This window comes from Mugil cephalus, chromosome 16, assembly GCF_022458985.1.
Source record: "Mugil cephalus isolate CIBA_MC_2020 chromosome 16, CIBA_Mcephalus_1.1, whole genome shotgun sequence".
In the NCBI taxonomy this organism is placed as follows: domain Eukaryota; kingdom Metazoa; phylum Chordata; class Actinopteri; order Mugiliformes; family Mugilidae; genus Mugil; species Mugil cephalus.
This window is the reverse complement of record NC_061785.1, coordinates 15,515,007-15,537,270: the sequence shown is the minus strand read 5'-3', so window position 1 is coordinate 15,537,270 and position 22,264 is coordinate 15,515,007. Positions and strand designations below refer to the sequence as shown.

Here is a 22,264-nt window from a genome sequence, read left to right as displayed (position 1 = left end):
GATAAAATGGGTGAACATTAATCAGAGTCTGCAAAGTGTGATTACACAGATTATCGCAGGTCGTTCAACAAGATTATTATCGTGTTAGTCCATTTTTCACATAATGATTTAACATTAGCATGTGCTGACAAAAACAATATTTTTACACAATTGAATTAATTATTGATTTTACTCTGAATATTTAAGAAAAAAACCCTGAAATCTCCAACTTTCATTCATTTCTAGAAGAAATCTAGATGAAACCTGTCGTTGCTGTAGCAGCTGTGCGTCCCTCCTCCTCCAGCGCACAGAAGATAATAGCCTTAAGTCCTGCACTGCAATTGAATCAGAGCTGGCCTCGCATCCACCACAGCTGCTCTTATTACAGAGTAAAGAGGAGGAGAAGGAGGCGCAGAGGGGGCTGAGGGGTGTGTGCACCCGCACATAACATACAAGCACATGTACACACAAGATGACAATACAATAAAGCACCAAATGCACAGAGAAGTCTAACACACACACACACCCACACACACATACTCACGGCAAAGCAAAATGGAGCCTAAATGAGGCTGATGGAAACAGAGATAAGGGTCACACAAGCCGTAATGAAACAGTGGAAGAGGAGGCATACGCCAAGAAGAAACCAAAATGAAGCACACGCACACACACATGTTGAAATACACACCAAGACACCAAAATGAGATGCCAATAAAAAAAATAAAAAGAAAAGCCTTCTGTGCCAGCGTTTGGTTTAAGACTGAGGTTGGGTAAAGGCGATGTAGCCACACCAGGCTGGGTGTGGCTCAGAACCCTCTAAATTTATCACCCAAATCATCCTCAAGTTGTTGTGTTATCACATTGTGGAATGTTGGTCAGAAGAGGAAGGGACAGGATGGTAAAAAGAGAAGGGAGGACGGGCTCAAAGACTGCACACAGCGAGACCAGTGGCACAGTTAACAACCGACAAACCAGCCCGTGACCGAACTTTTCTGCCTTAGTTTAGCCAAAACCACAACTCTCTCCACCTTGATGTGGAGACATAGTGTGTATTAAAGCACTGTGGAGTATTGTGACTGACATTTCCAATTGACCTTTTTTTTTGGGATATCAGATTTTTCTTCTCCACTGCACAGTCCTGAACAATGCTTGTTCTTCTGGTGTAGAATATAATGTGAACAAAGACAAGAAACACTTGACCATCGTTCACATGGTAGAAGATTGTTTAGCATAATGTAAAGCTGGGATATGCTTCATTAATGACGAGACTTTCGAAATGGGGTGTTGCCGCTCTGGTCCAACAACAGACCTGTTGTTGGGGGTTCATTGGTCATTTCAAGCAGCTGCAGAGTTTGTATCCAGATGAATGTAATGTATTGTAAGGTGGAATGGCTTTTTCTTGAACAAAGTCCATATTTATTAGGGACTTCTTAGACCACACTGTATCATTTCAAAGCAGTGATCCGGATCTTTGTATAGAAGAGCTTTGTCCAGTTGGTCAGATTCACCATACTTAAGATTGACATTTTTGTAAGCCTAAAAAGGTAGCCGCCCTAGGTTACCCCACAGACTAAGTCAGAATCACAACCAGTGACTACACAATTGACACTTTGACAACGTGTCACCATGCGTCCTGAAGAGTAGTTTTGAAGCTTAGGGTGGCAGTGCCTTACTACGCATGACTTATGCACAGTTTATAAACCTGATGTCTGGCCTAAGTCATTGAAATAACTGTGCCATGACTGTAAAAGCAAAAACTTCTGACCACTGCCAGTCATAGACAAGTTTGGTAGAATTTTGGTTAGACTAAATTGTGACTGAAATTATGTTAAGTTATTAAGTTAAGTTATTCATTATTTGGGGGATGCTTGCTACAGGTTATGATAATCCTAACCACTAGGCTGGCTAATGCAATATTAGTTGTATGTTTCAGGGGTCCAAGTAGAAGTTGCATTTACTACATTACTCCACAGTGGTTCTGCTTACTTGTTGTAATATCTTTGTAGGAGAGGCTTCACTCGATAAAGACAGACCAGACTTTGTTCCGTCTGTGTGTTCTCCTATGGTCAAATTGTCCATCCAGTGAGTGAGGGGTCAGTCCCATCAGTCACAGTCAACTTTTTAAAATAACACTAATGGTCTTGGGAAGTGAGTGTATTAGAATATTCTCTAAAATACACATATTTCTTTTCCATTCTTGTAAAACAGTCCATTGAAATATGCTAACCAACGTTTACAAGCTAGCTTGTTTGAGATGTTTTGCCTCCAGCTACGCCCCGCCCCGCCCCTCAAAATACGTCACATTGTTTACAAACTGTGAAGGGGACCCTAACACTGTATCCTGACGTGAACGATGGAACGATGGAACGATGAAACGGTCAACTAAAGAGGTTTGGAGGTACAAACATTAGGATGACTCTGTGAAATTTTGGCAAGTTGCTATTGTTGAAAGTGAAGCGGGGAGCAGAAAGTACAGCAGGAAGTTTATTATACTTTTTACAGAGTAAAATCTATGGGCTACTCCGGAACACATAATTGTTGCCAACAAAGGAAGTACTCATCTGCATGTGCAGTGAGCTGCCAAATGCAGCAAATGTGGAAGCTAGAAAACATTTTTCTGCTGCGAGCAGTTTTCATCCAAATGAGTGGGCACTGTCTTTGAGTCTGGCTTCTGGGGTAAGTAGTCCTTCCAGTAGCCCATCGATCGCCCCCTATGCCCCTCTGCTTTATAGCCCCTTTAGTCGGCAGGAACCACTTAAGGTTCAGGGCACAGCGACCTTCCTCCAGGTAAGCACATGGTCTTTCCCAGTGATGTCACTACTGATGTTGTTTAAATACAGGATTTGATTAGGCAGTTCCTCATTTTGTCCCTGGAACACATGGTGAGTAAATGATGAACTTATGAGGCACTCCTCAAAACCAACACACAACCCTAACTCTAATGAAACTGAATACTTTACAATGTTTGACTTAAATCAGACAGGATAAAATCAATGATGGAACTATGAACAAATAATAATAAATGAATAAAACAAGCATGGTTACACCAATATGTATTATGGCAAAAGTAGTTGAAATGTGGATAAATGATGTGCTTTCATCCACAGAGTAAGGAGCTCATGATTGAGCCAGTAAAGAAGCGTAATGTTGTATCCTTCTTTCAGTGACTGGATGTTTCTTACCCAAACAAATGCATCATTGCCTATGGAAAAGACTAACGGAACTACTCCCTGGGATAGATAAGACTCTTCAGTAATTGTATTTATCTGTCCTCCGTCACCTCTGAGGCCAAACAATGTCACAGGGGATGGTGCTGAGAATGCAAATAAGTCCTCAGAATCCAGAATGTTTGGAAACGTTTTAAAATATTGATAGAGGATGATTAAAATTTCATATTTGCCCGGATGGGCTGTGCTAAACCAGACCAGCGGGGTGGCTGCTGTAGGTGTGACTGTTGACTTAGCATTACTTATTGATCACCAGTGACTAGACCGCTGCGACGAGCGTCGGTCGGGGGCAGCGCTGACATGAACTCTGTCAGGAACTGTGTTAACAGCAGATTTCGATTGGACATTTTCTGTTATAACACCGGCGGGGTTGGGCGAATGCACAATATATGTGAAATATTTTGCTTAGTGTGTGTCTTCAGTGAGGAAATGGTACAGCGCAAGCAGCAGAATGCCGATAGAAACCATATTAAAGCCTCTGGAGAACTGTAATGGTTCTTTGGCTTGTTCGCCAAGAACGACCTAGTAAAGATGATTGGCTCATTAAACCCTCTCTCTCATAAGTAACAGTTGAGTGAGTGAAACTGTTGACTCGCATCCTTTAATGAGGAAAAAGAACATCAAACTGAGAGAGTGGTGTGACTGACTTAAGACACCAAGCAGACAGGTGTTTTCCCATGAGGTGTGTGTGTCTGTCTGATGCTGTCTTTCTTTCTCTAACCCACTCCCTGCCCCCACTACACTCCCTCACTACTCTGTCACTGGCAATTAGCACAGGGCCATGACTTCATCCCCTAATGGTTATGAGAAGAGCAGACAGGACAGCAGACTGTGGTGTATGCAATATGGATGGAAGCCTTCTGCCTGTCTGACTGGGTATCTTTCTCTTTGTTTGAATTGTCTTAGTCATTTTGCCAGGTTGCAGTTGTTTCCCATTTCCTCTATTTTATTTACATATACGTATTACAGTTTCTAACGTCCTAACCCAGGGATGCCCACATGTTTTTGGCTTGCAACCCACTTTTACAAAGTCAAAATGATCTATTACTCTCGCTCGCCTTGCATAACCACATTAATCTGATGGCACAATACAATTCAGTTAATTTATGATCACTTACCGTAGTCTAATGATTTGCACTGCATGGAGTTAGCTAGGGTTATACAGTGTAGAGTCCATAGTCCTCCACTCATTTTTATGCCGTTCCTTTAGTCAATATAATTGGAAAGCTAACTGCGTAGTTTTAGAGTTTTTCCCATACTGGCTGTCAAATACCATACACTCAAAAAAAGCAAACTGGGTGTGTCACCTTAACCTAAGTCTAACATGTAGCTTATTTTGTGGTTGAACAGTTCTAAATCATGTAGTTTTAGCATAAAATGCAACACTCATAAAATTTATGATATTAATTTATGTTAACACAACCTAATTCTGATGGGTTAAGATTGCAAATCACTTCTGCTTACAACTCCAGAGCAGTAGGTGGCCGTTATGAGCAAATCCCTGATCAGTCCTGCCCCTCTTTATATCAGTTAAAGGCGAAGTGAGCTGAAAGTACGGACTTGCTGGGTGGGGTTTACCTCAGTGGGTAGAGCACCCACCCCAGGCTACGGTCCTCGCTGCTGGTTCAAGTCCTGCTCTTTTCCCCTCTCTCTGCCTCCCCAATTCCTTTCAATTAAAGGCTAAGTCCCAAAATATTTAATTTAAAAAAAAAAAGAGGTACAAACTTGCTAACTACAGGAAGCTCAAGCGTTGCAAGAGTGTCCAGAGGACAACAGTCAAAGTACTGCCCCTCCTACCCATACACCCATGCAGATACGAGAGGCCCTGCTTTTAGAAGTAAGGAAAATGAACAATGAGGACATAGTGGGTATTAAGTTAAGTAATTCATAATCATATCATATAAGTTTAAATGGCCCAACAAACTTATGTTAGTGTGTTACATTTACCCTAACAAACAACAGCATTTTATTTAGGTGGAAATTATTTCCATAATTTTGTTGCGTTCCACGAACAAGTTTTTTTTTTTTTTTAGTGTAGTAAATCATGACTTTTTTTTTTCGAATGGCATGAAATCTGTCCGTACAATCTTTGTCAATTGGGCTCATCGTATTAAGTCCCTGTTCTAACCCATGCTTTCAAAAATAAACAATAAAAATATGTTTCCAGTGCTCCTTTAAAAAAATTATGTTGGCAGCCTCTATTTTTTTTTTCTATGGAAATTTTAATTTATTAATTAATTTAAAGCCACATTGCAGATCTGTGCAGGGGTGTCAAACTCATTTTATTTGGGGGCCACATTCCACCCAGTTGGATCTCAAGCGGGGCGGATGAGTAAGATAATAGCAAAATAACCTATAATAATAACGACAACTCCATTTTTTATTTACATCTAATAAACTATCCTTCAGAAAAAAAGGGTAATTTCATAAAGAAAAATAAATGCAATTTGAGCATTTGGGTCTGACTAAAAGAGTGCACAAATTAGGTATAGCAGTTATTTTCATTAAAAAATTGTCTATGTAATTTTCAAAGTTTCCAAATTCCTGCTGCGACCCAGATTAGACCATCTGGTGGGCCACTTTTGGCCCATGGACCATATGTTTGACAGTGTTGACATATGTTTGAGTTGGTGCGTACAGCATATATGGTCTACAGCCTCTTCTTTTAGGCTTTTCCATTGAGATAAAGCTACACCAATGGTGATCATGACGTAGAAGCCATGAACTTTCTTCTGAATGCGGATATTCTTTTCTATCTGGGCTATTACAAACTATCCTTTATAACTTCATAGATCTCATTTAATCCTTTCTCACTGCCAGAGACGCTGAATTCATATAACCTGAGTTACATTCACAACCCCACCACACTTCTCGTTTCGCTTTCCATCTCCATGGCTACAATGGCTCCCCTTTCAGCTCTAGCAAACCAAATCATTGCTGCTTGATATAAAATTCATCCCTACGAGTGCACCAGCACGCAGCTGAATTATGCAGGAGAAACCATGGTGTTCTTCAAAATAGAGAGAATTTTATCTGGATTTATCAGCGGTGCGAACCCGTTTGGCAGGGTCTAGGATCTAACAGATGTTCATTCATATGCAAAAGTCCTGCACTTTTTAAAGTATTGAAAACACAAATCATGTGGCGTGGGTGTCGGTGAAATCAGCAGTACATGTGTGAGCCTCATGTGTGGTGGACTTACGTAAGGAAATGCAAAATAAGGTGGCTGGGAACAGTGGTGTAGGTGTTCCTATAACAAAAGTAACTGATGACTTTACATTAGTGCCTCTAAGATATAATACAATGCCAAGGTATTTAACTCTTTCTCGATCACTTGTTTGTTCAATTGTTACCAACACAATATATATGACCAACGGTGAAGGTCTTTAACAACATCAACAAGTTGGACAGACAACTGATAAAGAAAATGCATGAAAAAGAGAAGGTGGTGGATGTCAGAGAAGAAGAGCATGTCCAAGACATGATCAACATTATGTCCCCATGCTGGCCTGATCACACCCAAACCTTGTGCTAGCCTTATGCTCTAGCTAGTTATCTAGACTAAAGCAGCTACTGACATATATACTGTGAAACCCATTTGTGCATGTAATTCATGTCCATGTAGATAACGAAATTTAATTGACACTAATTGACTAAATAACAGTAAGACTAGTTTAATTTTCACTATTTCTGAGTATTTAGCGTTTTTCTGAGTAATTTCAAACTTTCAACGGCGATGGCTGAACACGGGAGACTGAGGAGAATGTAAACACAGCTCCGTGACTGATGAGGCGATTGGTCTACAAAGCATTTTATGGGCTCATTTAAGTTGGAAATAACATTTTTAAGCCCTTTAAAGGCGAAAATAAGCAATTTATTTCAACATAACATGGCACCCATGATTTGAGTTGGCCAGACTCTCCCTAATATATGGCTCTGAGAACAACAAGTCACGTTATCTTGGTTTTATTCATTGCAAGACTGAATCTCTGTTCGTTTCTATTACTGCTCAAGAGATCATTTATTCTACTGCCCACTGACGTTGTTTAAAGCTATTAAGCTATTGTTATTTTTTTTTTGGCTCCTCAAATATATGAAATGCATATTTAGATCATGTAATGTTCTTTGTAAACTCTATAGCAAGTTCTTTTTTAGGACCTCAGTTTTCTTAAAACCCTGCCTATGGGATCTGCCACAGTGGCAAAAGTGCATTAGATAGTTGCATTCATTCATGTCTTTATCCAGGCTGGTCTACTTTCATAGATTACTGGCACATCTAGTCTAACTGGGCCACCATTAATCCACCTGTGACATGTGCCTTGAAAAAGGTCTATCGCACAAGGGCATCTAGGACTGGTATGAACAGGTATGAACTCAACGTAGGTTGATGGATACTTGCATAAAGCAGAAAAATGTCATCGTGCTTTCATAGGCCAGTCTACACTGACCCGTACAAAAAAGCCAAAACAAAACACAAACTTTGATCAACAACCCCCCACTGCTACTAGGCAACATTAGTTTTCCTGTTAACGTTTCCGTCTTATTCAACTTAAAAACAGGAACACACATGTTGTCTCCACTTTGGTCATCAACTGCATGTTAAACATACCAGGAAATGTGAGTTTGGCCTGGTAAGGTGGTGCTGCTGTCTTCCCGTACTTCACTCTATCTGCCCACGGCTTAAGTTAAAATAGTAATTTCTGCTTTTAAGAGTCCCAACCAAGTGAAGTGACCCAGAAGTAAGCGGCAATCGTAATCTATCTCAAGATGTACTGGACCATCCTTTACCAAATGCATAACTAAATATAACCCTAAAGGAATAAAGTCACTTCTATGAATGTACAATCATTATGAATTAGTTGTAGAAGAACCAGCCCTGCGATAGGTTGGGTGAACCCCGCCTCTCACCCGTTGCCAGCTGGGATAGGCTCCAGCAACCCCCGCGACCCTAGTGAGGATTAAGCGGTATGGAAGATGAGATGAGATGTAGAAGAACCTATAGTTCATAGAGAGGACTTTTTAGGTTCCCGATTTAATTTCTTATACTGTAACAAAGTGCAATCAACCTCAGTCAATAAAGGAGCCAAGGCTGTGTGTCCAAATTAATTGGATTCTATTTGTGGCCACATCGCTTTGCCTCCGCAGCAATTCAGTTTCATTCATTCACCCTGCCTCTGTGTGTTCAGTTGATTGACAGAGTGGGGGTGGAGAGAGTGATGGCACGGATGAGAGAAAAAGAGAAGAAACAGAACAACCGGCAACACATCTGTGAGTGTGAATTGATTTTCAATAGCACTGCCGGCGTGTGTGTGTGTCCAGGTCTCCGCCAAGCTGCATTTAAATAAAGATCACACTTACAAACCCGACGATGGTCGATCACAGAGAGGCAGCAGAAGTGTGTATAAAAATATACGGTAAATACAATCACAGCTTTTAATTTTGGTTGTTGGAAAACAGCTTTTACAGTTCGTATTGTGACAGCTCTGCCATGATGTGGTAATGACAATCAATCTCAACAAGTTAAAGACAACAATCATCTAAACCAGCCTTTAGAAACATGTTTCTTTGTCCTAAATAACAGTTTGGTCAAATCTATTTGAGGCATCTAAAGAGTATTGTGAGTTTCTGTGGTCTTCCGGTCCACGTTTTACTGTAATTTTGCTCCCTATCACAATATGGCTGAGTCAATACCAGGCGGGCTTTCCTCCTAATGAGTCTATCTGTGGAGATCTTAATCCTGCCGACTCAGCACTCTTCGGCTCAGCCATGTGGTAGAAGCTGAACTACACAACCCTCTGCGGTTATTTCCTGTTTTCAGATAGTATCGACTGTTGGTGTAGACATAGACAGATAATAACAAAGTGAGAAAAGATAGATTGATTTCAATCCAGTAGCAAGTGTGGAATAAACAGCTGCTTCACACAGGGAGGAGGCTGGGGTTGATGGATGCATCAATAAAACACTGTGCTTTAATAAGGGGCGCTGCTTTTCTTTTCTCATTTCAAATCGGTAGTCAGTATTTTCTTTATCAATGACCATTCAATGACATTATATCCATGTTAATTATTGTAACGATGATAAGGAAGAACAGCTTATTATTTTGTGACAAGTTATATAAATGTAAGCAATGTCATGGTTGTTTTTGTGGTTCGTCTACAACCTTAAATCAGTGTTTCCCTAAATGTTACCATGTTGTTTTTGCGGCTAAACCTAATCCAACCTTTTGTTAGTTGTTTGTCTTTGGTACGCTGTCTCTGGCTTCCACATGTCATGTTGGGCATGCAAGTGTGAGTTTATATAAATGAAAATGGCGAACATATTTTGTAATCACAGTAATAATGTTTCACAAACTGTCAAACATGCCTATAATTGACACATGACAGTGACATATTTTAACCCATAGTGGTACAATTACAACTACAAATGTTTAAATTCAAACATAAACAAAAATTGCATTTATTCTCAGTTATCAGATAAGAATGATTCCAGATGTACATTTTTTGGACAACAATCTCCTAAATGATCAGTTTACTTTTTGATCACTGACAAAAGCACTGATGGTGGTCTTTCATAGTCTATGCTGCCCTCTAGGCCAAAGAGACCATCAATACACGCAGATCACAGCATGAAATTTGATCTCTAGTGGATGAGGATCAGCTTTCTGTTTTCTTTGAATAACTATACAAGATAAAATGTCTTAAAGGGAAACCAATTTAATTAACTTATTTTTGTTGCCAAATAGGCCTTTACAGTCAAATAGGAAAAGAAAAGCAACAAGCAGAAGAGATTTGTTTGGACCAGGAAACACAAGGAATGGACATTAGACCAGTGGAAATCTGTGCTTTGGTCTGATGAGAACAAATTTGAGATGTTTGGTTCCAACTGCCGTGGAAGGTGAAGAAGGATGGTCTCTACATGAATGGTCCCCACCGTGCAGCATGGAGGAGGAGGTGTGATGGTGACACTGTTGGGGATTTATTGAAGGCACACAGAACCAGCATGGCAACCACAGCAGCAGTTTGCGTTTAGTCGGACCATCATCTATTTTTAGTCCTTTTGTTGCTACAAAGTAAGATCCATGCAGCTGTTTCTCAAGAGAGTCCCTGTGCTATTATTAGAGGAGGACAAGGGTGACCAAAGTTCATTGTTTCTTAGGACCTTTTGTCCTGGCCTATTGGCATCCCTTACCGGTGTCAGCACCATCTTCTGGTGTATGCTTGAAATTGGGTTTTCCAGAAAGATCTACATACAGCCGCATGTCTGATACTGTGTAGTCCATAAAAAGCAGGATCACAAATGCAGGACACAGAATGGTTAAAGGCTGTCTGTAAACAAGCCATGGTAGGCCTTTTGAAGGACAACAACAATACGTGAGGAGGTCAAGCAGCTAAAAACATGGTGAAGACATCACAACCTTTCCCTCAATGTGGAGAAGACTAAAGAATTTGTGATGTATTTTGATCAATGTTACGTCTCAAGTTAATTATTTAATATTTTGCAGGTCAGTGCTAATTAACTAGAATAACTTCTAATGCTAGTAACGCCAGCGCTAACTTAGCATCATCGGCATGTCATTAGCTTGCAAGCTAAAGGAGTAAGTCTGTAAGTCCAAAGCTGTATATTATTTAAAATAGTACAATTTTATGGAGTAAATATTAGATATACATGTTACTTTACCTGTGATGCTTCACCTGCAGCTGCTATATAAATTGTTACAATTCGAAGTGATGGTGAGGTATTAAAAAATATTGAGAAGTCTTGAAAAAGTCTTAAAAAGGTACTGAAATTAACTCCTGTATATACCCTGGCATGTATGTAAAGCAGTAATCAAAGCAAAGGGTGGCTATTTTGAATAATATAAAATATAAAATATGTTTTGAGTTAATTTAAACTTTATTGTTCACTACATTCAGACTTTTAATGCCTTCAGTGACAATCTAATCTAATCTATTATGAATATAAAGAAAAACATTAAATGAGAAGATGTGTTCAAACTTTTGACTGGTAGTGAATATAACATAAACACAGTACAGTCTATGAAGGCTTAAATCAGTTTGATTTATTTAGGTGTTAAAACAGCAGAGGGAGCTGTAGCGCTAAATTTAAACCACAGTAAATTATAAAATGTCACATAACATACATATAATGATTTAAAATTGCACCACTCGTTCTTCCTGGGTCACCAAGCTGAGAGTGCCCAGGAATTTTGTCCCTTTAGTTCAGCACATTCTCTATCTTCATTTTCTCAGTTTGGCACTTGTTCAAGCAGAACTCACACAGAAAGCTCTCTTTGACCAGGTACAGGCTCTCCGTTACCGTGACTGACATTTGGCTGGGATCGTGCTCGGTAAGGATGGGGTTCCTGTCGAGGTTGACATTCTCCAGTTGGTCCAGCCTCGCGAGGCAGCCTGGGACACGGGTGAATCGGTTGTCAGAGAGGCCGATGTTGCGGAGCTCCTTCAATGCACCGATGGAGCCGGGGAGGGCTTCCAGCTGGTTGAGACCCAGTTTGAGGGTTTGGAGTTTCTGCAGCAGGCCGATTTCACAGGGGAGGCTTGTCAGACGGTTGTTACACAGGTTTAAAACCAGCAGGTTCTGGAGGCGGCCAATAGTTGCAGGGAGCTCCTCCAGCTGTAATAAAGAGACATAACAGCTAACAGAATTTATATTCTTCACTGTCCTCATCTCTTTTGTGTCTCTACACTACAGCATGCGCATGTACAATCTAATATAAACTTACTGTATTTGATATCCTACTTTAGACATTAAACACTATAACCTGGACACAGTCATGTAACATAAATCAATTCAGCGAACTGGGCAAACTGGCCTTTGACACTCAGTGGGCCAGAAGAACTCTGTCGGGGTGTTTTTGCTGAATTCATTGCAAATGTGTTTGTTAGTAATATATGCACCATAAAAAAAATGCAATATAAACCCTTAAAGCATAGGTCTGGCTAAGAGTCTATTTAGTCCTCAGGTGAAATCCGAGAAACATGCTGCGATATTAGCAGAAGAGAAGCTAAAAGTGCAGCTGCTAACATTAGGTATACGTTGCATGTGTTAGAAAAAAAAAATAATAATTATATTTGCACTTGTGTATTATCTGAATAACTTAATATTGAGTGCAAAACTATAATAATAATGTATACATTCATTTGTATATATGAAAAATGTGCAAGACCCATGCCTTAAAATATATACACTATACACTAACAGGCAAAAGTTTGGACACACCTTCTAATTCAATTCAATTAACTTTTGACTGAAGCATAGTGTAGAAGCCAAGTCAACACATAAAAAAACCTCTCCCTGCCAATTCCTCGAAGATGATGGATCAGCAGTTACCAAAAACATTTAGTTGTTGTAATTGGAAAAAGGGGACAACACCAAATACTGAGAACAAGAGTTCACATGCTTTTGAAATGTGCATGAATGTACTAAAGATTTATTTTAAATGCATAAGTACGATCTTTCTGTGTCATCGGCTTCTATTTGTCTAATTTCAGGACTTGTATGAAAACCCACTGATGATTTGAGGCATTGTACCAAAAATCTTGAAAGGTAAGCAAAAACTTTTAAGTTTTCCGTATTCACTTAAGAAGCTACGACATTAAAAACCACTGATAGTAAAGTGAAAATGTTTATTATGGGGGAGGGGGTCTGGGCAGGAAGTGAACAGAAAGTGTAAAGGTCTGGTTAACACTGAAAACAGAAGCATGGCTATAACGCAAGGTACTGTAAGGTGCTCTCAGTATGTAGTTGTTTGTAGCTACAACAAGTGGTCCAAGGAAGGCCAGTTAGTGAACTGGCAACAGCCAATGCAGTCTTAAGGCCTGTCAACCTTAGACTGATACAGTTTTTGATCCGGAATCGTTATCTTTGACAAGCACTGTGATTTCTTGTCACTTCTTTGAGGTTCTTGTTTTCGAGTTTTACCAAAGAAGAATCACTTTTATGACAAAACAATCACAAGAAATCAGCTGTAAAGTTGTGGAGAGTCTCAGAAATACTTTAAAGCATGACTTCACATCATAAAACTATTGTTCATGCATGTTGTCCACCTGTTTACTTAACCGGCTTTCAAATGTTTAGTCGCTGACAGCTATAAAGAGGCTTATTGAATCAAACTTCGCCATACTCACGTAGTTGCTGTGCAGATCCAAAACGCGGATGGTGATGAAGGAGTCAATAAAATCTGGAATCTTTGTGATCAGGTTCCTGCTCAGGTCCAGTTCATCCATTTCGCACAGCGTCTGGATGCACTTGGGCACCACAGAGATCTCTTTGAAGCTGAGGTCCAGCCGGCGTTTGCCGTCCAGCGTCAGCTCCACGCAGTTCTGAGCCATTTTCAAGTTGATCGTCTTACTTTTATTCTGTCTTTTGCCTTTCTTTCCCTTGGCCATGATGCTGCCTAATGATAGATGGATAGAGGACAATGATGGGTCTGTAGTTAACAGTCGCCAGGAATTTGCTGTGACAACAGAGGTGACAGTGGAACCTGCCTCCAAGATTGTGTTACCCAGTCAGCTGTAACTGTAGACCAAGTCAAGTTTTACCTTTCTCCTTGGATAAAATGCAGGTAACAATATCACCTGCTGTTCCATGACAAAGCAAATTAACTGACCCAGAGAAGGAGTGGGAAAAGTGGAACTCAAAATCAGAACAACCGTTAAGGTGAATGATTGGGTTTTAACAAAGATCTTTGGTTTTGATTTGATGTCTTACCCGCATTAATGTGGCTGCCAGCTTCAGCTCAAAAGCCAGGAAAGAGACAAAGGGCAACAACAGCTCTCCGGCCCCAGAGGATAGTCGTAAATAAAGCTGCTCAGACTGCAGGGACATGACATTTGTTTTCATTCGTTCCCTGGCAACTGCTGTCGGGCCTGAGTCTGCTTAGTAGCTGCGACCGGCCTCCAGCCACAGCAGCAGTGCTCTTTGCTCCTCTGGTGTCTGTATTTGGAAGCTATTTTGAAAAATGACGGCAACCAGTTTCCAGAATTATTCCAAATCAAATAAAGGTAAATAAATTTAGAAATGACTGCAACCAAATATGTAACTTCCTTCCATAGCACGATGATTTCTCTGTCTAGTAAGATTAGACATTTGTTATGGTTGTTTATCAAATTGTATCGCTGATCATTCTCATTAAATGCTATAGTTTCCCCTTTTCGAACAGCATTCAAATATCTGGCCCTGCCTTAAGAAACTCAAAAAAAAAAAGTACTTCAAAATAGTGGCCATGTTCTTCTTTATATTCTTTATATGCAATGGGGAAAATAGAAATGCACATGGGAGCTGGTAACTGGGAGATGGTTCCCTTGAGAAAATTGATCGTACACACCGATCAGCCACAACAATAAAACCACTGACAGGGTAAGTAAATAGCACTGACCATTTGTGACAATATGATGTTCTGTGGGAAAGTTTTCCCTGATAGGTGTATGTACTACATATGAAAAACTTAATTTATTGCAACAAAAGTCTCACTGAAGGACACATGAATAAAACACTTAATGACAACACGAAACAGCGTTTACAGTAAACTGCTCAGATTCAGTGATAACAAATGTGAATGGCCAAACATGGGACAGAAACGTGACCTTACTGGTTGCCTGTCTGACCCATTTCCCGAGCTTTGACATGATACGCGAGACACACTCTGATTCCTCACCAACATGCACAGACACAGAGTCAGCAGTAAGTTATCACGTACTGTAGTTGCAACGTGAACATTACACAGCCGAGCCCCGTCTAAATTTAGCCTTGTGAATTTCAGATGGTGCATTCCGACTTGATGTGAATACCACACAGTAACTTCGGCTGGTCAGCAGGTGGCGGTGTTTCTGTAGAAATCCCGATCAGCTCTCTCTGGGATCCCTGCTATTAAGATATGTAAATACAATATATAAGAAGACTACTGTAGATTTACTCTGCTACATCCCAGCTCCTCTAAGGTAAAGATAAGAAACTTGTTTTTTATGCAGTTAAATAAATAAGATTAAACCAAAACTTAATCTAAAACTTACAGAATTCTTCTAACCAGAACCACTACTTCTATGGCAACAGGGTAGCTGACAAAGGATTTGCCAAGGCAGCCAAGTCAACAGATATATAAAGCTACAAGTAACTAATAACAAGGGAAACACAGGTCCAATCCCTGAAGGAGGAAGATACAAGGCCTCAGAGGTAAATGGGCTGTAAATATGTATATGTAAAACTTGTTTATTTTTGCATTATTTTAACAGGGAGTTCTGTGGAGAATGACTCGATGTTGGAGCCAGACTTTTGTTTTTGACTCCTGGAAGCCACCATCATTGTTACTACTAACTTTCTAAGTCTTCTTCTGTTTCAAAATATTAATCACTGAACAGAGAAATGAGGAACAGAGGCACTCTATTAACTTATCTACATGTCACAGAGCAGGAGCAACAAGGGTAAGCATAAATGCATGTGACTAATGGCAGTAAATATAATAACAGATTACTGTGCAAAGTAAAAGAAGCTATGATATTGTAGGTCATGAAAAAGTGGCCACAAAATTCCAAATTCTTTATAATGTTAAACTACAGACCAAGTCAACCACTGTTTAACCCCCCCCCCCAAAAAATATAATTTTTCTATTGTATTTACTCATATATTGTTTTAGTCTCCCCAAGCAGCAGGAGAATCCAGTCTATTACCCTGAGTCATTTCCCTGTGGCGTGTGAAATTCAGGTCAAGAGATGTGCTTGCACTGGAGGAAATGATGCTGGCCCAGCTGAGTGCAAACAGGAGCTCAGATTCCATGTAATTATTAGAAACGTGAGCGGAGTCAGAGCGTCTGTGTGTCTACGCATGCTCATTTGCGAGCGTGACAGAAAGCGGGAGAGTTTGCAGGTTACTGCAAGCAGCAGGGTTAAACAGTTTAAGTGGAGGGTGATAGTAAGATGACAGTAAGATACCTGTGTGAAAATGTCGGAACAAACATTCAAGCAGCTCCCATTCTTGGTCAAGTTTATGCCTAAAACACCTTAAAACAGCATTCTGTGACACAACTATGGGGCGCCGTTTGTAAAGTTGCGCATGTTAAAATGAACATGTAATGTTTTCTACACTTAGCTCCAAAATACTAAAAAAACGAGGTGCGAACTTTTGTATCAAATTTACTAAATGTTAAATCTAAATGTAATTGTTTAATCTACATGTAAATGTTAAATATAATTGTTAAATGTTAAATCTAAATGTTAAATATAAATCTAAATGTTCTTTATTGATCAAAAAAAAAAAAAAAAAAAGAATCAACCCGAAAACTGCAGAGATGGAGAAACTGCCAGAAATACTAAAACGGAAATGCTGAAGCCCAAACTGCGGGTTAGTCATTCCAGATATACACCAGCAGTGCACACTAGAATGCTGTCATGAGCTACACTGACTCACAGCTAAACACATATAAAAAAAAAATCTGCATAGAAAAAAAATCTCTATACATAGCTCAGGAGGAGTCTGAAAGCTTGTGGGATGAAACTGTTACAGAACATGGCTGTTTTGCTCCGGACACTGTGGAACCTCTTCCTGGAGGCCATGGTTGGGGTGGTTGGAGTCTGAGATGATGGTGTTGGCTTTAACACACAATCTAACACAGACTGTTTATCGTTTGTTTGTGAAATTCTACGGTTATGCTATTGGCTTCAAATCTTCAGGGTTTCCCATATAGTGTTTATACTATGTTATCCCAAAACCAAGTCTTCCTCCCTAACCTCCCAGACCCTCCACACACATCTGCTCTGTGCTCAATTTAACCCGACGGAGAATATGGCATGGAAAGGGTACGTAGCATATGAAGCTATTTGTGTTGTTCACTAATAAAAGACATGTTAAGACATGTTAAGACATGTACCACCAACCCAAACTCAGAAAAACTGAAAAATATTCCTACACATCCCAAAGACTCCCCCATCAGTCCGGGTGCCAGCCATGACAGGACACCCTCAGAAGTCCATATCCCAAAAACCTCTGAATTTGATTTCAACAGAGTTATAAATTAAAGGTTTTGTTGACAAGAGACCATAAAAAACATGGTGTATCTACATATAACCATTTATCCTGTAGGTTGTTGGAGGCCGGGGTCAGTGTACATCCTGGACAGGTTGCTAGTCCATCACAGGGCTCACACAAACCGACAGCCAATCACATTCACACCTACGGCCAATGTTAAATAACCAGTTTATATCCAAGAAAAAAACCCACAAAGGCACAGAGGGACCCTTCTTCCTGTGAGGCAAACTACTTCTAACCACCGTTATGTGGTACTGTTGTAGGACTTTATCTGGTACTTGATAAAGCAAATGGTTTGGCCATCAGTTACAGTGCCTTTTGTGGACGTCCATGGGCAGGAGCTAGTGTAAGAACTATGAACGCCAATGAAGTACAACACAGTTGCAATAGTACAGGATAGTTCTTAACTGTTCCTGACCAATTTATATATATTTTAAGTCAATAAATACTACAGAAGTTACGTAAACTTGCTTGAAAATACCTTGTTGTGAGTTAAAAACCATGTATTAAATGTATACTGCTTGTGAATCCTGAATAGAGGATCTTCAAGTAGACTTGGGCCAGTCAAGGAACAGATTAGTCAATCATAGCGTGTAAGAGCAGACTGATAAAACACAACATAGCGTAGACATCAAAATATGGGTTAGAGACAAGATCACACACATCAAATAAAACAGATACAGACACAGCATTTGCGTCACATACCACAAGTCATCATCCTTTCTTTTACTGACATTCTAGCAAGGATTTCCTCTTTTTCAGTGGCTCATTTCCTTCCTTCCTGTCCTCTTTCGCAGCTGCTTGACCACATTTTCACGCACATTCGTGTTAACTTCCACAGTGGCTTGTGCACACTATGAGTGTTTAAGCGTGCCGTCATTCACTTCTACATTCATAATTAATGTGCCAGATGTTTCCTCCTCTAGCTTATTACCTGAATCGCTTTGCTTTTGTGTAGTCCGTTTCTGAAGTGCCCTCGTGCAAGACACTAGAAGGACGACCGAAAAAGGAACTCTTCCATCCAATTCACAAAGGATCACATGGCACGCTTGGCAGTGAATCATGGTCAAGCACTTCTCAGTTTCGTCGTGGTGTCATGTTTTCAATTCCCTTTAAAACTGCTGAGGAAAGGTAGTTTTCCATTAATAGAGGAGAAACAGTTCCAACACTTTCAATGGAAAGTAAAATACATTTGAGCTGAGTTGAGTTAACACCTATATGGTGTCTAGAGAATGCTTCCCACCCAACATGAGACACATCCAGACTTTCCTGCATACATCTACACATTTGTCCTCTTTAAAGTCTCCTGTTTAGGCCTTCTAATCCAAAGCAGAGTAAAGCTGCTTTTCTTCGCAGATGAGCGATCGCTTTCTGGACATGTTTAGGAAAGCTGGCACCGCGGGGGCAGAGGCATTCATGTGTTTACCTAACATCTGAATGGCCGTGGCTTTCCTTCCCCCTAAACTCTGGGACCGTTGCGCTGTCTTTGCTTGTGGACTGCCAGTTCAAAGAGCTCCTTTCCTTTGTGTAAATGTTTGTTCACGTTTCATTCAAGAAAGCTTAACATGACAAAACTCGTCGGTGTGAGGAAGCATATCTGGGTGTTTAAATCAATCAGTCATATATGGAAGGAAGGGAATGACTGGGTCAGGATTAGTTGGCTGGCACTGTTTACACGCACTTGTCTCAGAAATGATTTATGAATCATGAGCCAAAAAGTAATAATTAGTCATTGCACTCGTTTAATTTACTTTCTAGTGGAGATGGCTTTATCAAGCTTTAAGGATGCTTATTTTGTAAAACGACACGAAAGATCCTTTGCTTTTTCATTGCTGTAAAACTGTAAATTGCAAAACACTGATAGATTTTTGACTCAAGTTGTCTTTGTGTAGTCACTGCGGGATGAACAAACGCCAACCTCCGAGTGAACCACATGAATAAAATGACGTTTTCAAGTCCCAGATTCAAACATGGGCTGTGCAATAGTTTCTCTGTACGCTCGTTAGCATCAAGAAACGACTGAGGCTAATAGGCAGTTTAGACTATGTGATGATGCTGTAGCTATGGTGGCATCGCAGACCATACTCAGACCCTGCATAGGTCATGGCGCCGTAGCCAGAAATGTAACTATGTGCACGGAGACACAGACCACAAGAGATGTGATTGGTCCGCCTTGGTAGCAATATGTTTACGCTACATTATTTGCAGCTTCTTCTCGATCTCAATTTTTTGAATTGATTGTTTTGCATCAATAAAGATGAAACACAGAGATTCGGAGATACAGACGTTTGTGTGATTCAAAATTCAAAACATAGCTCTATGACTGAAGCGATTGGTCTGCAAAGCATTTTACAGGCTCATTTAAGATATTTAAGGTAAGTAGATGCTGGGATGTTTAAGTGAGGGCCTTTTACATATTGACAGACGTTGGCAATATCATTTATAGGTCTGTTAATGGTGAAAGTAAGAAATTTATTTCAACATAGCACATAGGCGTTACACTGTAGAATCTTCCCTCCAATGTATCTAACATGGCGCCCATGATATGAGTTGGCCAGACTCTCTCTAATATACGGCTCTGAGAGTTTTCATCGTGAACACTGTAAACACCACATAATTTTAAGGCAGTAATACCCCTGTCAGCGGATGCATAATTTTAATTTTTCTGGTAAGGCCGTCCTCTCAGGGAGGTCTTTTCACATATTGTATCTTCAATCAAAGCCAATCAAATGATTACAAACACATGTAGGTGCAAAATGTCTGTGACAGTTCTCAGTTGTTAAGGTACATCACCCACTTCTGTAGTTCTGAATGAATAGTGGGGAATGTAGCTCTTTACTAGGAATGTTTGTGGGTGGTGCCCACTGGAAACTCATATAACTTTCATTTGTTTTAAGTCAATGTAATTATTTTTTTCTTGGATGGGGGCGTAAAAATTACAACAAAAAGACCAAATGAGAAACTAAAACAGAGTTGGACGTGGCACTAATGCATTCAGTCTGTCCATGGTCACAAAAAACCTTTTTACAGTGAATTCTTATTACAGTGCCTTTTAGTGTCATTTAGCTCATTGTTTTGAACCCTTAATATAAAAAGTTCACTTGAGCAGTACATCCATGGCGAGCTGACAGCTGCCCAAAAACACCAGATGAAAGTCCTGACTTCATTGGCTTCATCATTTACAGCTTTGCACCCCCCATCGCTTTTTCTCACAAGCTTCTAATCTTGTAAGTCGCCGTAGTATGATGTCATCGTTGTCGGGAGCCCAGAGAGGGGGTGACAGGCAGTCGGCTGGCGAGCCTGAGTCTGACTGCCTGTTTCCCATTAGTCCTGCTTGGCGTGCAGTTCCACACAACAGCAGAGTGAATAATAACACTTGCTGCCGACTAATAAATCTCTCTGTGAAATGTCTCGGCAGTTACTGTCAAATATAGCCTGTGTTGAATATGTAAAAGCTGTTATTTTTAATACACAAAATCCTCTGAACTGACAGATGTACAGTTAGGCCTAGAAATATTTGGACAGTGACACAATCGTCATGATTTGGGCTTTGCAAGTCATCACACTGGATTTGAAATTAAGTTCCTGATCTCACCAGTGAGCTCTTTTCCCCCCTAGAATGTACCACACGTGTTGATATGGCCACTCCTAACATTCCTGCTATCTCTCTGATGGATTTCTTCTTTTTTTTTTGCAGCCTAAGGATGGTCCGACTTTCACTGAGATGTGGTCGCATGTTGTGGGTTCACAGCAACAGCTTCCAAATAAAAATGTCACGACTGGAATCAACACTAGATCTTTTACCTTTTTAAATGATGAAGGACTAATGAGGGGGTGGCCCATGCAGTCCATGAAATGCGTCAACTGTCCAATTACTTTTGGCCCCTTGAAAAAGGAGTGGCTACACTAAATCCTCCTAAACCTTTAAGAGTCTGCACTTAAAGTCCATATTGATATATAACTGTATCTTCAATATATTTTTGTAAAATAACAAGCCAGTATCCAAATGCAGTGTATGTGTGGGCATATAGCGTGCTCTCCTTCCCATTTTGAGAACTACTTTGTGAGCACGAGCAGTTAAAATCTTTTTTCCTGATGTTTTCCTTCTTAGTCACCCCATAGGAACTTAGAACACAAGCAGTCTCCTTCCAAATTTATGAGCAGAATAACACAGTGTGTATTTTTAAACTGGCTGGACTCGGAGGACACTGAGAAATCGGGGTTAATTTGTAACCCACGGGGCAGTTAACTGCTTCTTTTGAGGCAGAGGTTTGCTTCTCCTTAGGGAGTCTTGCGCTACTACCAGATTATTCTTTTGTGTTTTCATGTAAATCAATCAACTTGGGCACGGTCACAGCGGCCCTGGTTCAAGGCCCTTATGTCTTGTACTTACAGACGGGATCATCCAGCACCGACTGACCGATCTGGAGACTGGATGATGCTTATACTTTGGAGCCTTAAACTAATTCCTCCTTCCTGTGATTTCCGTTAGCTGAAGTCTTTCATTATTCTGTGTTTTTGTCCTGAGGCCACTGCACAACTGTAACCACACAGGATATTATGGTTGTGGACCGTGTGTTTACTATGCATTGTAAGTCTATGGAGAGATTATGGCATGCAGGGGACAGAACGAGCACAGACACACACAACAGCTTGAGCTTCAACAATAGGCTTTGTTTTGGCTGTTTTACCGGTGACATCAGTTGCTTCTTTTTAGGGAAGCGTCTCCAACGCCCGTATGGTTTGTTCTCAGAAAAGAACCAAACAAGAACCTAGCTTAACTTTGTCCCTTAGAATCTGCTTTAGTTTCTGAAATACCTTCTTAATGCCATCTTCTCTTTCCCCTTTCAACAATTCTACCATCATTTATTTTCCTTACTCATTATATTTTGTTATCGCTGGACTACATCCCTCCGAAGCAAGTCATCTACTGACCTATCGTGTTGTCAACTCCATGTGTTTTCTTTGTGGGTGAGACATTTTTATAAGACCTCTGGGGTTCCTTTTGTCTCCCGTAACAC

The 22,264-nt window shown here is 40.3% G+C and overlaps 1 protein-coding gene across 3 annotated transcripts; it reads right to left on the bottom strand.

Moving 5' to 3' along the window:
- Window positions 1-11,243: 11,243 nt before the first annotated feature.
- On the bottom strand, window positions 11,244-18,257 carry lrrc18b (leucine rich repeat containing 18b). 3 transcript variants are annotated; one of them, XM_047609484.1, is made up of 4 exons: window positions 13,935-14,115; window positions 13,766-13,828; window positions 13,352-13,620; window positions 11,244-11,837 (listed from the first exon to the last, which is right to left on the bottom strand). In XM_047609484.1, the coding sequence occupies exons 3-4, from the start codon at window positions 13,610-13,612 to the stop codon at window positions 11,421-11,423; spliced, it is 678 nt and encodes a 225-aa protein (XP_047465440.1). In that variant the 5' UTR covers window positions 13,613-13,620; window positions 13,766-13,828; window positions 13,935-14,115; the 3' UTR covers window positions 11,244-11,420. The 3 variants fall into 3 exon arrangements, with proteins under 3 accessions (XP_047465440.1, XP_047465441.1, XP_047465439.1); XM_047609485.1 differs by lacking the exons at window positions 13,766-13,828; window positions 13,935-14,115 and adding an exon at window positions 18,178-18,257; XM_047609483.1 differs by lacking the exon at window positions 13,766-13,828 and having other exon boundaries at window positions 13,935-14,114.
- Between the last annotated feature and the right edge of the window lie 4,007 nt (window positions 18,258-22,264).